Below are 16360 nucleotides of genomic sequence, written 5' to 3'. Positions count from 1 at the left end.
GGTTTATTGGTTTACCGTTGAGTTTGGGCTTTGTAAGGAAGGAGATTCCCTCAAGGCATATGGTGCAGGGCTGCTGTCTTCATTTGGGGAGCTGCAGGTGTGTTCTAGAAAATATTTCAAATGTGTTTATAATTATTCAAATTTATTTTCTGAATATCTTTGGGTCTTTGGTTTTGCTTCATAATTTGTGCACAGAAGTAGGATGAAATGTAGTACTTCATTGTAGATCTCTGATAAATGTGTAGGTGTATGGATACACAGGGAACTCACAGCTCCTTCCTTCCCAGTAAGTGACATTATCACTGTATCCCACAGGAGAAACTCTTCCCTGTCTGAAATGGAGGTGCTCTTGATTTCTTTCACAGCATGTTCAAGCACTCTTACACTGAAATTAATTTCTTACCTTTTTGTTCATAGTATTGTTTGTCAGATAAGCCTGAGATTCGGCCTCTTGCCCTGGAGAAGACTTCTGTGCAGGAGTACTGTGTTACTGAGTTCCAGCCCATCTACTACGTTGCTGAAAGTTTTAAAGATGCAAAAGAAAAGCTAAGGTACTCCAGTAATTCCAGAGAAGAACTCACTCTTGCCTGCTGCAAATACAGAGGATCTCATTGCCATAATGGGTCTTGGGTTGCCAATCATGTTTTGAGAGGCATTAGAAAAATCAGTGCAATGCTTCATGATAATAAACATTTTATATCCTTAGAATCTTGGGCAAAAATGAGTAGTAACAGGAATATACCTTATGCATGAAACCAAGAATTTGTGCTTAATGTAACCAAGGGCTTTGTCTGTCTAACCAAAATGAAACAAAAAAAATTATTTGTTCAATTGCAGTGATACTAACATTTGAAGTCAAATCTGGCTAATTAATGCAAACCAAGTAACTTTACCATTACTACAAATAACAGTTCTTGTAAAAAAAAAAATTCACAGTATCTACTCCTTTTCCTCTGAAGTTATGTCCAGGTTCAGTTCTGATTCTTGGAACAGGAATTGCTCAGCCTGCATTGGGGTTCAGCTTAATTTTCACCTTGACAATATTTCTATTCCTGTTAAAACACCAATGCACTGCCATTATTTCTGGGTGTTAGTCAAGCTATGGAGTTCACGCTCAACTTATTTCTCACTTGGAGATGCCACACACAGGCTTGTCCCAGACCTGCAGTCCCTTATCTTTCTACCATTCAAAAATAAATTGTTCTGTATCCCAAGATATTCTCCTGCCTCAGGCTCCCCTGCTCTGAGGCCTTCCTAGCTCGCTACCCTGCTGCTTCCTTAGTTGTCATAAATCTGCAGCTTTTCCTTGTGCCTTTTTCTCTGGGAAAATACCTGGGAAAGATGCTCTTCTCTTCTGGGCTGTGACACTGATATACAGCACACAGCTTCTGTCTTCTCTGTATATAAGCAAGCTCCTTGAGAAGGGGAAAATGCTGCAACAAAATACCTTGGAGCTTTTTTAATTTGCTTCACTGATCAAACTGAAAAAAAGGGGTTAAATTGAAATAGAAGTTCTGGGGTTTGGTCCAGTCCCTGTGTTAGAGGCTTGCACCTGGACTTGTGTGTTTGTGAGTAAGAGAATACCTTTCTGAGAAATTATTCTGACACTGACCTGAAAGATCTCAGCTTAAGGAATTCATCTTCTAATTGGGATCTTGCCTTCAGCTGAGATTTAGCAAAGCCATCTTCTAATGTGATCTCTCCTCTTAGAAAAACTAGACCAACGCTGCTAAATTCATCATAACCAATATTTTTGGGTATTCATCATGTCCAATTCATCATAACATAATATTTTTTCACTGCCACACCTTGTGGCCTGTTCATACTGGGTCCTGTTTGAGACAGTGTCCTTAATAAGGTTAATTATAAGGCTTATACTGAAGAAGCTCTGTGAGGGTGGCATCCAGTATATTCCACAGTTCTGGGCGTATGGGATTTACCCTGCTGAGTCACAGTCTGTGTACTGGGGCTCCATAATCAACTCCTGCGTGCTTCCCTTCCTCTTTCAGCAATAACTCCAGTAACACAAAGCAGATCTATAAGCCAGTATCCTGCTGGGGTCCACAAGGAGCCTGGAACAATAGCCCTGACCATCTCATCCCATTCAGAGCCTTTCTTTCCGCAATTCTGTGGTTATGCAAATTAATATTTTCCCAGGACACCAAAATCTCAATGCTTTTGATATGGAATTAACTGTTTTGCAGAAGAAGATGCTGCTTTACTCGAATAACTATAGTCTAGCTTTTAAATTACCTGCAAAATACCAGGTAATTTAAGAGCAAGACAATGACAAAAGTTTGGTGCCTCCTTGCTCCTTGGCATGCCAGGATGATGTAGATCCTTGACCTTAATTCCCCAGAAACTCAGACTTGGATTAGAATTCCTACCTTTTGCACTAATGACAGGAAAATGAGGTTTTCAAGCTTGGTAGATCCCAGTTGCTACACAGTTGGCCTATACCAGGAGCAGTGTTGCCATGCCAATAGCTTAGTTCTGTTCAGAAAAAAAAACAGAGGTGATAAGGACAAATGCAGTTTCAAGTGTGTTGTAGGTCTCAGATCAATCAGTAGGAATTTCAGTTATTTCTTCCCATGGATTTTCTTATCCCCATAATCAACAAATGCACACACCAAGAAATTAGTTAGTGGAAAAATAAAAATTAAACTGTACATTTGTTTATGCTTTTTCCCTCAGGAAATTTGCTCAAACAATCCCTCGTCCTTTCTCTGTCCGGTACAATCCCTACACACAGAGAATTGAAGTCCTGGACAATGCAAAGCAGCTGAAGAACTTAGCTGACACGATCAACAGTAAGGAACTCCACATTTGTTACCTTGAATTCCTCAAAACTTGGGTCAGAAATAGGAGGCACAAGGCAGATTCCATCTGGTTGCATTTTATGCTCTGAGCCTATCCAAGATAAGGCAGCCATATCTCCTTTCTCATGAAAAAATTACTTTCCAATTCTAGCCAAGCTCTAACAAGCATTTCCACTTGACTGTAACTTGCTAAATCTGAAAAACTCAGTTTTGGGGGAGCTGCTAGGAAATGGCAGATGGCCTTGAGGTGGATCCTGGCTGTTTTCAGTAAGGAAGAGAAGGAGAAGCCTGGCTTTGATCACATTTTCCCCCTCACATTGGCTAGCCGGCTGAGACCCAGCTCCTCTGATGCTGTGAGCCAGCCTTCTGTGGCTGATGAAGGCAAAGGGATGACTGCAGACACAGCTCCAGTAAAACCCTAATAAACATGTCCAGTTCAGCACTTCTGTGCTCACCTTGTTCTGTAAGAGAACAGCTGTAAAGGGAAAAAAACACGCAGGAGTGTTAGAATGGGCTGGTTCTGGAATTAACTGCTCTGATTATTTCCTTTGCAGGTGAGATTGGGATCCTTTGCAACGCCCTCCAGAAGATCAAATGAAGATTTGCTGTAACTTGCTCGTGACTAGAAGCTGCCAGTCTTGATCTAGCCTCAGTCTATTATCTTCCAGTGAACTGCATCAATAATTATGCTATATATCTTAATTATTAGAGATTAGCAGAGAAACAGACATCTATAGGTGACCCTCAACTCTTCTGGCCTTCGCCAATCCATCTTTTTTCTCACTGATGTATAAAAATTACCTTATTCCTGGGAACCTGGGGGAAGTCTGCATATGTTTTGTGCCAAAGGTTAGCAGAAGGAGATCTTCACCATGCAGAGCATAATCTGCTGCACCTGTGAGGTCTGGGCCCAGGGATGGGGTGTCAGTGATGACCAGAGTGATCCACCTTGCCTTCTCTCACAGTCACTCTCCACTCAGTGCCCCGCAGTTGTCCAAGGTTCCCATGGATCTGGAACTCTACACCTTCCAGGGTATGCAAGGAGATCTGTCAGGGTGCAAGGGGAGATTTCTCTTAGCAGGCAAACTCACAGAGCATGGCTGATGTGTGAAGGCTACATTTTTTTTGCGAATGTCCTTCCCTGAGAGGTGTCTCTTAACTTTCTGGTCTCACAGCCTAGAAGGTGGGTACCAGCATCTGGAAATGGAGAGGAAGTGCCTTTTATAATGCAGCTGGAAATGCTGGAGCCTTCCAACTCCTAACCCACCGTGTCTGTGGCTAGAGTCCCCACAAAGCCATGGAAGGCCTGGCCCAGCTGTGCCCCAGTCTAACTGCCTTCCAACCCAAACATGTTATCTTTCAAGACAGGTCCTAAGTAATGACACCTTTTTGTATCTCCACTGCCCATCTGAGCGTTAATCTCCTTTTTTTCTTTTGGTGAAAGCAGTTTTAATTGTCCTGGAGTATATCTCAACTGTGCCAGCAAATGGAACCAAAGGTGGCTCCAGCTTAACTCAACAGCTGAGCATGGAGAGAGAAGAGTTTTGCTGTTCAGGAAGCTCTTTCTGTATTTACCCAATAAATTTCACTCAATCAGCATTAAGTGCCCTCTTGGACTGGTCCACATTGTATAATTCTTGTAGCTCCCTGGTTGAAGGAGGGAACTCATCATTGGAGCAGAATGGAGCAAGGCAAAGCTGAACTGCATTTCCAGCTTGAAGCAATTGTGCATCATGACACTAACATGGCTCAGGGGTCACATTTCTGTCAGAAGATTGAAAGATGGAGAGGGATTTGAAAACCCACGAGTCTCATACCTGTGATAGTACTAATTTTGTATTTATAGTTTGAGAATCAATATGGCTTTCATGTAAGCATCATCCTTTAGGAAGATAGAAAATACAGTTCTTTTCATTATATATGGTAGGTAATAACATTAATTTAAGGAAACCAGCTGGAATCCTTTTCAATAGACATATATTTATGCAAAATGGTATCATTTTGGTGCTTTGAAGTAACCTTTTTTATCTCAGTATCTTTTTATTCCTTTTTTTCTCATCACAATGTCTCTCTAGATCTTTCAATCCCACTTGACATGTATTTTCAGTGTGAAAGTAGCCCATATTTTTCTCTCTTAATATAATAGGACCCATGAGGTAACTGTATACTACAAAGAGGCAATTTCATCCCAAGGGTAAAGTCTTTCAAACTAATCCTCACACAGCTTTCCAAGCTCCTCTGCTTCTGGCTTGAATGACAGCAGCAGTAGTTCTATAGTGATATTGAGAGCTCAGGATTCATGACTTTCTTTTATGTGCAAGTGGAATAGTTAGAGAATATTGATGCCACATGTCTGATTCTCTGTGGCTTAATACAGGTTTAAATGAGCAATAGTTCCAGCCAAAGCATCATGGCATGGCTGCTCAGCAAGAGATGAAGAAAAATTAAATGTCCAGCATTTTAAAAGCAGAGGAAATGTATGAAAAGTAGATTTTCTTGCAGAACAAATAATCTTGTACCTAAGTACTTTAAATACTACAAATAAATCACATTTTAAATAGTACTCCTTAATGGGTGACTTCTTATTTTTTTGTCTAAAGTTCCAGCTGTGTAGGAAATGCTTTTTGCATTATCAGACTGGTGTAAATCCTCCTTGTATGGTAAGCATCCAAATCAACCAGAATTAAATACTCAGGTAAGAGGTAATACCCATCTGAGGTGCTCTCCAGGACAGAAAAAGGCTCTCCTGGGCTGGGTGACTGTCACTCATCCAGCCAAGATTATGAAATTCCCTGATGTGTGCCATTGACATGCACAACCAAGCCCAGCTTCCTCTACATTTGCATACTCAGAACTTTCTGGGTGCTGCTCTGACTAACCTACCCCAGGCTAATCTTTTAGGTCACCTTCCTCACTTCTATCCCACTGTGATCACATTTCTTGGTGTCCTCATGCCCAGCTCAGTTCCAGGTGATCAAAGAAGCTTTTTGTGAGGCCCTTTCCTTCACAGTGACCTTGGCCCAGGTCAATGGCTGTGATGGAGGGACGCCAGTCTGCACTGGTGGACACCTCTGGGTATCTTGAGATGCCTACATCTGACAGCAGTCTTGGAAAAGGGACATTTTAGTCCCTAAAAATGCAGAAATTGTCGAAAAAGGGTTTAAGCACAGGAGCAGTCCACAGGAATGCATTGTTTTTAAAACTCCCTCTGCTGCTTCAGACCGTGCTGGCCGCTCTCAAAGACATTTTGATGTTCAGATGTAACCATCTAAATCAACCTAAATAAACTAAAAATGTTAATGCAACATCCATCTCAAATGAGTGGCCCTCTGCTCATACAGGATAAAGATACCTGAAATGGTACCAGATTAAAAAAAAGAGCAGGTTGCTTGTGGTGATCAGATGTGGCCTTCTCCTGTACCAAACCTTGCCACCACTGCTGCAAAGGGAGGACAGAGGGGTGGTCTGATCTCTGGACCTGCAGAATGACCTTCACAGGGGCTCTGGCACACTGTGACTTGAGGTATGAAGATATGGGTGCTCATATCCAGAAATAATTCTTTTTATGTCAAGTTTAAGGGAAGGGAAGATGTGCCTTCCCTGTCAGGAGCAGAGCTAAATCCCCCTGGAACTTATCCTGCCACCCACATGAAAGATGTGACCCTGGTCTTTTTGAGAGCCTATTTCACTGGGAGAGAAAATAGTGACAGAAACAGGTTCCAAGGGAGGAATGTAGCCTGGGGGCAGCACTCCACTCTTGGAGGGGTAGAACAGGTTCAGACCCTGTGGGTAGGAAAAGCTCAGAAACAAGCAATGGATTCTGACTCTGGCTGAGGTCTCTCTGGCACTCTCAGATCTCTGTCTGTGCAGAGGAGACAACACTCAGAATGGGCTATGATTTGGGGAAAAAGCCCATTGGTTCACTGGGGATGCAGATAATACAGAGAGAGCCCCAGTGAGGTGAGACAGAGTGGGGATGAAGGGCAGTCTCAGACTCTGTGCAGGCCAGTCCAGCCTGGGAGATGTAAATGGACCTCAGGCTAATCCATTGCCTCTCCACAAAGGAAGCCCTTTCCAGGGCTGAACAGCTTGCAGACACCTTCAAACAGAGCAGGAGGACTGCACTTTGAAGTCCCCAGGGGAGGAGGGCCACCTTGGCTCTTGCGCACATCCTACGCAGGCGGCTTCCCTTGACGTGCCTGGCACGGCCACCATAAATGTCCCTACACCCTACACAGAGCAGCCAGCCTGTGTCCCTGCTCCTGGCACCTCTGAGCTCACCACACACTGACACACTGCTTCTCCAGTCCCACCAGCTCCTCTGGCCATTGCTCCCACGCCCTCAGGCAGCTTCCACTCAATATCTGGCTGCGGCAATCCACTCCCCAATCTCCCAATGAAGACTGATTTGGTGGGGATGTCAGGCCCAAAAGAAGAGGCCAGCAAGGAGGAGATGTGTGGCATACAGTCACTGGACAGCCAAGGCAGCCTGGATTCCAGCAGGGAGGATGATGGAGAGTCTCTCATCCTGACCCTCACGCTCTACAACGTGAGGAAGACTGAGCTCTCCAAGGCAGCCGAAGTCTTTGAGGTACAGACCTCAATATTCCCTTCTTTGCTGAGCCTCTTTTCTGTCTCTACTGCCTTCATGTCTCACATCTCTCCCCCTCTCACCCTTCTCCTGCTCCTGCCTGCCTTACACCTCGTGCTGCCTTCCCCCTTTCCCCCATCCTGGTTTTGTCCCAGCTGCTCAGAGAGGTGAGCTGGTCTCGTGGAGGAGAGGGAGAGGGCTCTGGAGTGGGGAGCACCTGGGCACAGTCTTTTAGAAGAATCACCATTTCATGCCAGGGCTGCTTAGAGCAGATACCAATCAGTTGTTTCTTGCTAGCAGTTGTGGTGGCCAGCGTTTCAAGCACTCAGACTGTGGGGATGTTAGGAGCCAGTGAATTTTCTCTGCATATTTGGCAGGAGATACAAAGGCTATGAGAGCTGTGAACCACACAGGCATTATATAGTCTGGACAATTGAAGTGCCCCTACCAGGTGCTCACTCTTATCTGGGAAAATGAATAACTCCAAATAAAAGTATTGTGCTTGTTACTTATTTCTCACCATTATTTAATGATTATGGTGCTATTATACATCAATAGATCTGCTTTCATTCTGGCAGGGTTTTAAGTTACCCAACCACTCATTTGCTATTTCTGCACAGATGAAATTCTACAGTCAACAGTATCTCATCTTTCATCTCCTTCTTTCTCTCCCCAATGCAATAGTGTTTAATCCTTAGCTCTGTCTGTATTTTAGCTCTTTGTAAACCAGTTGTTATTGGACTTCATTGCCTAACATGTTCTTCTAGTTAATCCCTCTTTTAGTCACCTTTTAAATACATTGTAGAAATGTATCTAGACTTACCTGGATTTTCAGTCTTTGGAGAAGCTTCATCATATGAACACTTGGCTCTTGCAGATGTTTGAAACTCAAATCTATCACTTTGAAACCCGTCGAGCCAAAAAGCCCAAGAACTCTGTGGATGATCTTGACATTTTTGTTGAATGTGAAGTTCACAGTGCTGATGTTGGTATCCTTGTCACCTCCTTAAAGAGAGTAGCAAAGGATGTGAAAACCAGCAGAGAAGACAAAGGTAAGACATGTATGCATCTCTTAGTGCAGTTCCTTTGGAGTAACTTTTTTTAGCTTTAGCTTCAGCTTCATAATAGTAATTCAATTAGTCTGGAAAGCCAGTCAGTGTGCAAATTCATTATTTGTCTCTGCATGGCTGCTTTCCATTGCCATTGGTGCAGAAAGGGAGGCACTTCATCATAGCCAGTGGAACTGAGGTGAGAAATGCTCCAGCAAAGAGGGAGATGGGAAGGACAGAACAGCAGAACAAAAAATCTGAGGAGAAACTAGAAACTCCTCAATGACAGGAAAGAGCCTTTTGTGCTGAAAGCTGTGCAGAGAACTGATTGCTTCAAGACAAACACAGAGCAGAGGGGTATTTTTCCTGTTTGCAGGCAGGAATGGGTGAATACAGCCCTTAGAGACCTTTGGTACAATCCTGAGGATGACAGAGGAGAAGACTGAGGGTCCAGTTTGCAGACTGAGCTCTCTGAGAATTGCCATGGGGTTTCCCTCTCTTGCCAAGGCCAGACAGATATTCCAGAGCACTTTTAACTTCCACAGTCCTGTTTGGGCACCTTTGGGTGTTGTTTGAAATTCTCTGTCAGGCTAACATGAGAGGCAGCCCTCGTCAAGCTGCTCTCAGGATCTGTGGGCATTTGAAAAGGGCATCACTGTTATCAGGGAAACTGCAAAGCCAAAGAGGGATTTGGAGCTGGGGAAGAATTTCTTTAGGATTTCCTTGGGATTTGAGAGGTTTCAGACGTGCCAGGACTTAGAACTACAATAAAAACTGTTAAAAGAGGGAGTGTTTATGGGGTTTTTTTCATAGGCAAGATGTGTATGGGGGCACACTGGGGCAGCTGTGGTCAGGTACATGTTTTGAGGGGATATGGAAATAGATGGCAGGAAAGGTGCCTTGCATGCAGAACCACTGGTACAGCCAGAGAGAAAGGCTCAGAAAAAAATTCTGGGTGCACATCAGGCATCTGTCAGACTGGAATTTCTTCCTACTTATCACACAATTAGTTGTAATGCATGAAAATTACATAATTTCCCCAACATCCCTGGACATTTTTAGATTTGTACTTCTCTAAACTGGATGTTCTTAGATCTAATATAATACAGCAAAAGTTAAATTTACCACTCAATAGAGAGATTTTGATGTCGTGTCCAGTATGAAATTAAGGTTTCCCCAAATGGACCTTTCTGAGCTGTAACACAGAAAGTCTGATTACAGCATCATTCTGACCTCAGAAAGCAATATCAACCCTGTGTTTTTCCAGCAATTCTTTTTTAAAATTAATTTCTCATAAATGCTGGCATTTAAAATAAAATGATCACGTTTTATTTTCATTTTAATCACTGGAAAAACTTCCCACTTAATGAGAAAGAAGCTGTTTGGAAATACAGCTAAAGAATATTGTTGCTGGAAAAAATAATGAACCAGAAAGAAAAAACTTGAAGATTCTTCTTAATCTCTTTAGTTTCTAGAAATTTAATAAATATCGCATTTTCTTTTTAAAATATTGCCTTTTAAAGGTATGAAAATGTAAGACTGCCTTTTAGACAAGATCCAAATATATTCTTAAATCCAGAATGTAGTAATAAATTTGTTGTCCTGTGTCAAACAAAAACCACATTTGATCTAAAAAATATTTTTGCCTTTAAAAATTGTTTATACTAATTAAAACTGAGAGATTACCACAGCAAGTTAATTTCAGATAATTTTTCATCCAATCTGCCAGTTTGGTCAGGAAGCAAGTCAACTACTGAAATGTATGACAATTATGGTAACATATAGATACGAAAATTCTTAGATATTGATAAAAACAAAGTTTGTAATCTTCAGCACAGCTTTTATTTTTGCTCTAAAATTTCTTTGATTCTCTCTCATTAAACTCTTTCTGCTCTCTCTCCAGTGCCCTGGTTCCCCAGAAAAATCCAAGATCTGGACAAGTGTCACCATCTGATCACTAAATATGACCCCAGCTTGGACCATGGTCACCCTGTAAGTTTAACATTACTGTAATTTCATTTTTAAAAGAGAAATTCTCTGTAGGGAGGTTATTCAGGGAAACTTCAGGAGTAAAGAAATACTCATGAAAAAAGAGGAAAAAAACCACAGGGGCAGATAAAAGCTCATCTTCAGTAGAATTAGGAACTGCAGAAATCGACCAAAAAAGGGTTTTATTGTAACATCTTTATGTGTGCCCTCTTAGCCACACCCTAAGCACAAACTCTAGGAGAGGGACAGAAAAATGCACTGTAGAGTCCTGCTCTAGAGATGACAGTGAGGCAAAGTACTGGGAACAAACAAACAAACCAACAAACAAACAATCTAACACTTATTTGTCATCAAAGTTTCCCAGCTTTAGTGCAGGTGAGATGTGAGTTAGGCACAGACAAAAAAGGGACCCCAAAAGGCCATTTGTCACAAGCTAGGTCACAGAAGCATTTTATTCTGTCAAGCATCACATAGAAGCAATCCATGGAAAGCACAAAAAGAAGAGATATTTTTCACTGATAAATGTAGTGAAGATGTAGATGTGTGTCAACAGAATCTACAAGGAAGATTTTGTCATTCCCTTCTCTACATGGCTGAATTCTATCTAGTCCCTTTCATTAACCTACACCAGGTTTTCCTGTGAGCTATGTACAGTCTTGTGTAATGTGAAATGGACCTTTCCAAGTCTCTATCTTCTATTTTTGAGAATCAGTTCTTCACTATATGCTCTAGGAGAGCTTCATGTCCTCCTTAACCAGGACATCTTTCATTTTCCTTATTCCTTTCTGGTACAAACAGTCCAAGTGTTTGTAATTTTCCTGAGCCAGCTCTTAGGCTGTTTCTCATTAGACAAATGAACACACATAGGGAGTTCTTTGAACTGGACTGAGTTCCCCTCATCCTTTGCCAAATAGAAGGTGTGAGCACTGAAGAGGTTGAGAGAAAGCAGCAGTGGTGCCGAGTTAATGAAGTATTGAGTGGGGATAAATTTAAATTGCAGAATATAGTGCAGTTTAGAAATACCTAACAAGTTGAAAATAAGCATTGAACATCACTTGTCTGTGGCAGGAGAGAGCACAGTGTGGGCTGATTTACCAGGCTCAGAAATGGAGAGGCTGGAGGAAAGCACAAAAGAAGCTGATGCACAGGGAGCTCAGATTTTGCAAACGCATTTCCTACCAAATGGACAGTTTGGGTTGTTTCTCTCCACACCTTCAGTTTGTTCTTTACTGGCCAAAACAATCAAACTGGCATCACTGTGACACCAATTTCTGGGCTAGCCTGCCACTGGCTGCCCAGAGGGTGGGTACAGGGACAAAGCTGGGATGTCACAGCATCTGTGTGAGTCTGGCCCAAGAGCTTTTCCTGTGTTTTGCATGGGCTTGTTACAGCCACTGACAAGCCCCTGAATGAACACATTACCCACAACACACGACAAAATAAACATGCTCTCAGGATCCAGCCCTTCCCTCGGATTCATGCATGCAGCACTCATTAACTGCAGGGTTGCTGGTATTATTGCTACGCTAAAAATTATGTGAATAAACCCAAGGGACAAATTTGGCTTGCAGTACACAAAGTGGTTCCAGTAAATGCTGAATAATTTAGAATAATAAATATTTGTACAGTGATGCTGATCAATGCTGTTTTATGAGTTATATTAGCACACAGTCCCAGATTTCAGTTTTAATTCCTAGTATGAATGATGTAAAATTAAAAGGAATGTGATTCCTTGTCTGTGTGCATATACAATATCTGGCAAAGACTGCCTGAAGTTTTAATTTTAGTAAACACAGAAGGAGCAGAAAGAAAATGCTGGTATTCTGTAGGTAAACTTCCCCCTTAAACAGATATCACTGAGTCTGTCCCTATCACAACATAATAAAAAAATGGGCAGGAGGATTGGGTGGGGATCCTGCACTTCCCACAGACCCAGTGGTGGTTCTGATGGTTTCTACTTATGCCCACAGATCTCTCATGATGTAAAACTTTTATTCCTGATTCTTTTCTAACCCAGGGATACTCAGACCTGGAGTACAGCAAGCGGAGAGCATTCTTTGCTGACCTGGCCTTTAATTACAGAGTGTAAGTACAAAGCTGCTGAGGGGAAGTACAGTGGCCCACACTGTCAGGCTGCATGTCCAAGACATGTCAGAGATGTCATATTTTGCCCATATATCAGTGGAGCCACTGATTGATGTTGTTTGAGACAACAAAATTCAGCCACCAAAGCTTTCACTCCCTCTGGAATAGACTTTTGTGATGACACAGCAAATACATCTTAAGACAAAAATCTTAAGATTGCATTCACATATCCCAATCCAGTGCTGGATTTTGTTTTAGCAGAAGTGATTGCAATATTATTTATTTCAATTTTTAAGTTCCTTTTAGGATTTGGTCCTGAGCTGAGGCTGAGGCTGATGTTTTTCAAGGAAATTTCAGGAACGATATTTACGAACATGTTTTTGATGGTGGAAAGTGATTTACTATTTTTGTTATTTGCTTTTTAAAATGTCTATGCACAGTAACTACCTAAAAACATGAAAAGCTCTCAGTTGTCATGTAAGTGATGGAAAATGTTTCTACCTTTATGTCAGCAGAACTACACTGCTTTCTGATGGGGTTAATCAAAGGTATAAGTACAACCTATACCATGGATTTTCAGCCTCGTGGTGTCCAAGAACTGGTGGAGGCAAAAAAAAAAAAAGCTTGGAAATGGAACTTGAAATCTTAAAACATATTTCTTCTCTTCATTACAGAGGAGACCCTTTACCTCACATTGAGTACACAGCACAGGAAACAGCAACTTGGTGAGTTTGGTACTTATGATCCAACTGCTGGGCCATTCCACAGCAGTCCCAGGAACGACTGGCAATGTGACACAGCTAAAACTTTTTTAAAGTGCTCTTCATCCACTCCACATTTGGTTAAATGTCATCTTTTGGTCATTTGTTTTGCAGAAAGCCATTCTCAGGGCACTAGAAAGTGAACAGTCTTAACTATTCACTTTCTAGAGCAAAAGGCATTTTCCTGATTGTCTTCCTGCCTGCAGATCCCATCGGGATATCAGAAGCCAGAAAACATCTGGGCCCTATAGAATAACTGCTAATAACTGCTTCTGACTGACCTCTAATTCACCATAGCTATGGTGCTGGCAGAAATAACACATTTTCAAACTCATTATCAGGAGAAAATGCCCACTCACAGGACAGAAATTCACTCAGAGGACATGGCTAATTCAATATTCACAGACAGAGGAGCCTTGCTTGCTCTCCTTCAAGTATTCCTTGCTTTTAACATGAATATGTATCATTTTCCAAACTGAAAGTAGAGGAACTTTTGAAATACCTTTCTAATGACACATTATTTACACTGTAAAAAAGCCTTAGATAACATATAAATAATAGAATTTAAAATTTAAAAATCTAAAAATTATAGAAAGTTACTATTACAAGGGTGCAATATTTCTTCACTGGGGCTTTGTGCTCCTGAAAGTCTGCCACTCAAAAAAAAAAAAACCAAAAAAAACAAAACAAAACAAAACAAAACAAAAAAAAAAAAAAAAAAAAAAAAAAAACCAACCAAACAAAAAACCACCAAAAAACCCCAAAACATAACCAGTGAATGAACCAAAATATTCAAAATTTGAAAGGGAGCAGAACTCTTCTTTCAAATCCCTCTGTTTCCACTTTTTTTGCCATCAACTTTAAGGTTTATCAGTAAGCAGCAATAATTCCACATTTATGTGATACTACAAACCATTAATTTGTCCAAAAGTCTCAAGTAAGAGCAGAGTCCTGAGATTGTGCAAGGTGGCACATAGGAGAGAGTCTTTGTTCAGAAATTTAAATAGAAAGAAGGACTAAAGGTGGGGGAAAGGAGGAATGAAGACCACATTTTCTACTGTGCAACAGAAAGCCCTAGAACTTGAGTAATTTGCACTTAAATCACATGCAAGGTTTATTCCAATGCCAGGACTTAAATCCATAGAGCTAGATGTCTCATGCCAGAACCTCTCTGGCATCCCATCTATTTCAATACTTTAAGTAAAATCTACTTTGCCACAGAAAGCCACAACCACATAAAAACCTTGCATCCAGCTCATCCAGGAGGACATGCTTTTATTAAGATCTAATAGGTTTTTATAGCATCTTACAATAGTCAAAGATTGATGGTCGGTGTCATGCTCATGATTACTACCACCAGCCAACAATCTTGGCATGAGGGAATGTTGTATTTAAGAAAATTTAATTTTGTGTTCCTTCCTGTTCTTCTCTTTTATTGCCAACCTTCGTCATTCCAGCTCTTCTCCACCTCAAATTAGACCCATTGTGGCAACAGAATAGACTTTTAAAGGAGTATCTGCCCATTTCCTTAAACAGCAACCCAGGTTGTTTTATTCTGTAAAGCTGTTCCCAAAATCAGCCTTCCCAATGGTTATCCCAGCCCCCCGAGGCTGTGCCCTGAGGTCAGCTGCATTACAGCACAGCTTAACTGGGCTGTGCAATTGCAGGGGAAAGTTGTAGCACAAACTAAACTAAATTCCCTTGGTGTCACTCTGAGGAGCTGCTGGATGCCTTCAGTTTGCAGCAACGTGGTTATAAAAATGAAAACCAAGGCGGCGAAGAAACATGACTGTCAGAAAACAGAGGGCACGGATGATCTGGGCTTTTGTTCTCAAAGCAACTTCTTGGAAGGCCCTGAAACTAAGCAGTCAGAGATGCCATATGGATAAAAGCTGTGTAAGAAAAATGGAGAATTCAGGAGAAAATTATGGGGATGCACCTGCCACATGTTCACAATGAAGCTGAATAGTGCCACTTTTTTTTTTTTTCCCTGAAAAATAAGGAAATTTATGTAAAATTAGGTTATTATCTTTAAAGTCTTTTTCAAGCATCTGGCTCCATCTTTTGTTAGGATGCTCCTTTCTAGAGTGTTTCATAAAGTTTGCTTCCAGCAGTTCTTTCATACCTGCTCCTCTCTTGGCTTTGGAGAGTTTGCTTGGATTACTGTCTTAGAGGAGCACTGAGCTTTGGGTAATCCATCCCTGGGACTGCCTGCATTTCTGTGGTGGCCAATGTTTGGGCACCCAGAGCAGAATGACCCTTGGATAAAAGAGACCAGATGTGCACAAGTGTAAACAAGGCTGCTCTCTCTGGGCTCCAGCCTGGGCATGAACCCTGCGCTGGTTCAAATCCCACACCACCCCACGAAGCCAGGAGCATTCCATGAGGAAATAAGCCAGGGCAACACTTGAGCTCCAGTCCTCCTCATTTTTTCCTAATTCCTCCATGGAAATGGCCCAGTCTCCTGTGGCTTTTGCAATAGTGACAGCAGCCACTGTTTCCCTCTGTTCTTTTAACTTTTTTTCCCTCCTAAGGTTTTCCTCCCCCACTTCATTCTGGTTCATTATTGCTCCCACACTGTGTAAGACATTTGTACAAACAAAGAGCCATTACCAGGGACTGGCTATCACCTCCATAGCAACAACAGCATCACAAAAAGGAGAATAATCATAATAACGGTTAAAAAAATATTACAAAACCAATGAAAGGTCATTTCCTGCACCCAGCATTTCCAAGAATTATCTCAATTTGCATAAAACAATGTTTCTAAAGTTGTTGAGACCCTAGGGCCATGTCTGAACAAAAATAACCATTTCTATAAGGTTCTTTGCCATCCTATTACTACTTGCTTATTTTGCAACAGCTAAATATATTCCAAACCACAACTCTAAATCCAAGTACCATCAAGTTTGTGAGAAGCTTAAAGCCTGTGCCCAGGTTACATGTATTATTTTCAGCTGGTCTCTTTTTATATAGTGGGATAAATGCTTCAAGAAAGCTGGCATATATTTCAAATACATATCCTGTGCCAGGCATTTGGAACTGCAAAAATACAAACCTCTTCAC

At 41.5% G+C, this 16360-nt stretch overlaps 2 protein-coding genes across 2 annotated transcripts in view; both read left to right on the top strand.

Annotated features, from left to right (window-relative positions):
* The window catches only part of PAH (phenylalanine hydroxylase), a 36434-nt gene extending 31052 nt beyond the window's left edge, over positions 1–5382 (top strand). The window contains exons 10-13 of the mRNA XM_059472509.1: positions 2–97; positions 418–551; positions 2695–2810; positions 3374–5382. Of these exons, the coding sequence (XP_059328492.1) occupies positions 2–97; positions 418–551; positions 2695–2810; positions 3374–3417 (390 nt within the window). The 3' untranslated portion in view covers positions 3418–5382. The remainder of the gene's footprint in view (position 1; positions 98–417; positions 552–2694; positions 2811–3373) is intronic.
* Positions 5383–7204: 1822 nt separating this feature from the next.
* LOC132073585 (tyrosine 3-monooxygenase-like) overlaps positions 7205–16360 on the top strand; it is a 28229-nt gene continuing 19073 nt past the window's right edge. Inside the window, exons 1-5 of the mRNA XM_059472703.1 lie at positions 7205–7410; positions 8288–8462; positions 10363–10451; positions 12466–12533; positions 13208–13258. Coding sequence (XP_059328686.1) covers positions 7216–7410; positions 8288–8462; positions 10363–10451; positions 12466–12533; positions 13208–13258 — 578 coding nt within the window. The 5' untranslated portion in view covers positions 7205–7215. The remainder of the gene's footprint in view (positions 7411–8287; positions 8463–10362; positions 10452–12465; positions 12534–13207; positions 13259–16360) is intronic.

This window comes from Ammospiza nelsoni, chromosome 5 (genome assembly GCF_027579445.1).
Source record: "Ammospiza nelsoni isolate bAmmNel1 chromosome 5, bAmmNel1.pri, whole genome shotgun sequence".
Classification (NCBI taxonomy): domain Eukaryota; kingdom Metazoa; phylum Chordata; class Aves; order Passeriformes; family Passerellidae; genus Ammospiza; species Ammospiza nelsoni.
This window is presented reverse-complemented; position numbering and strand designations above follow the sequence as displayed.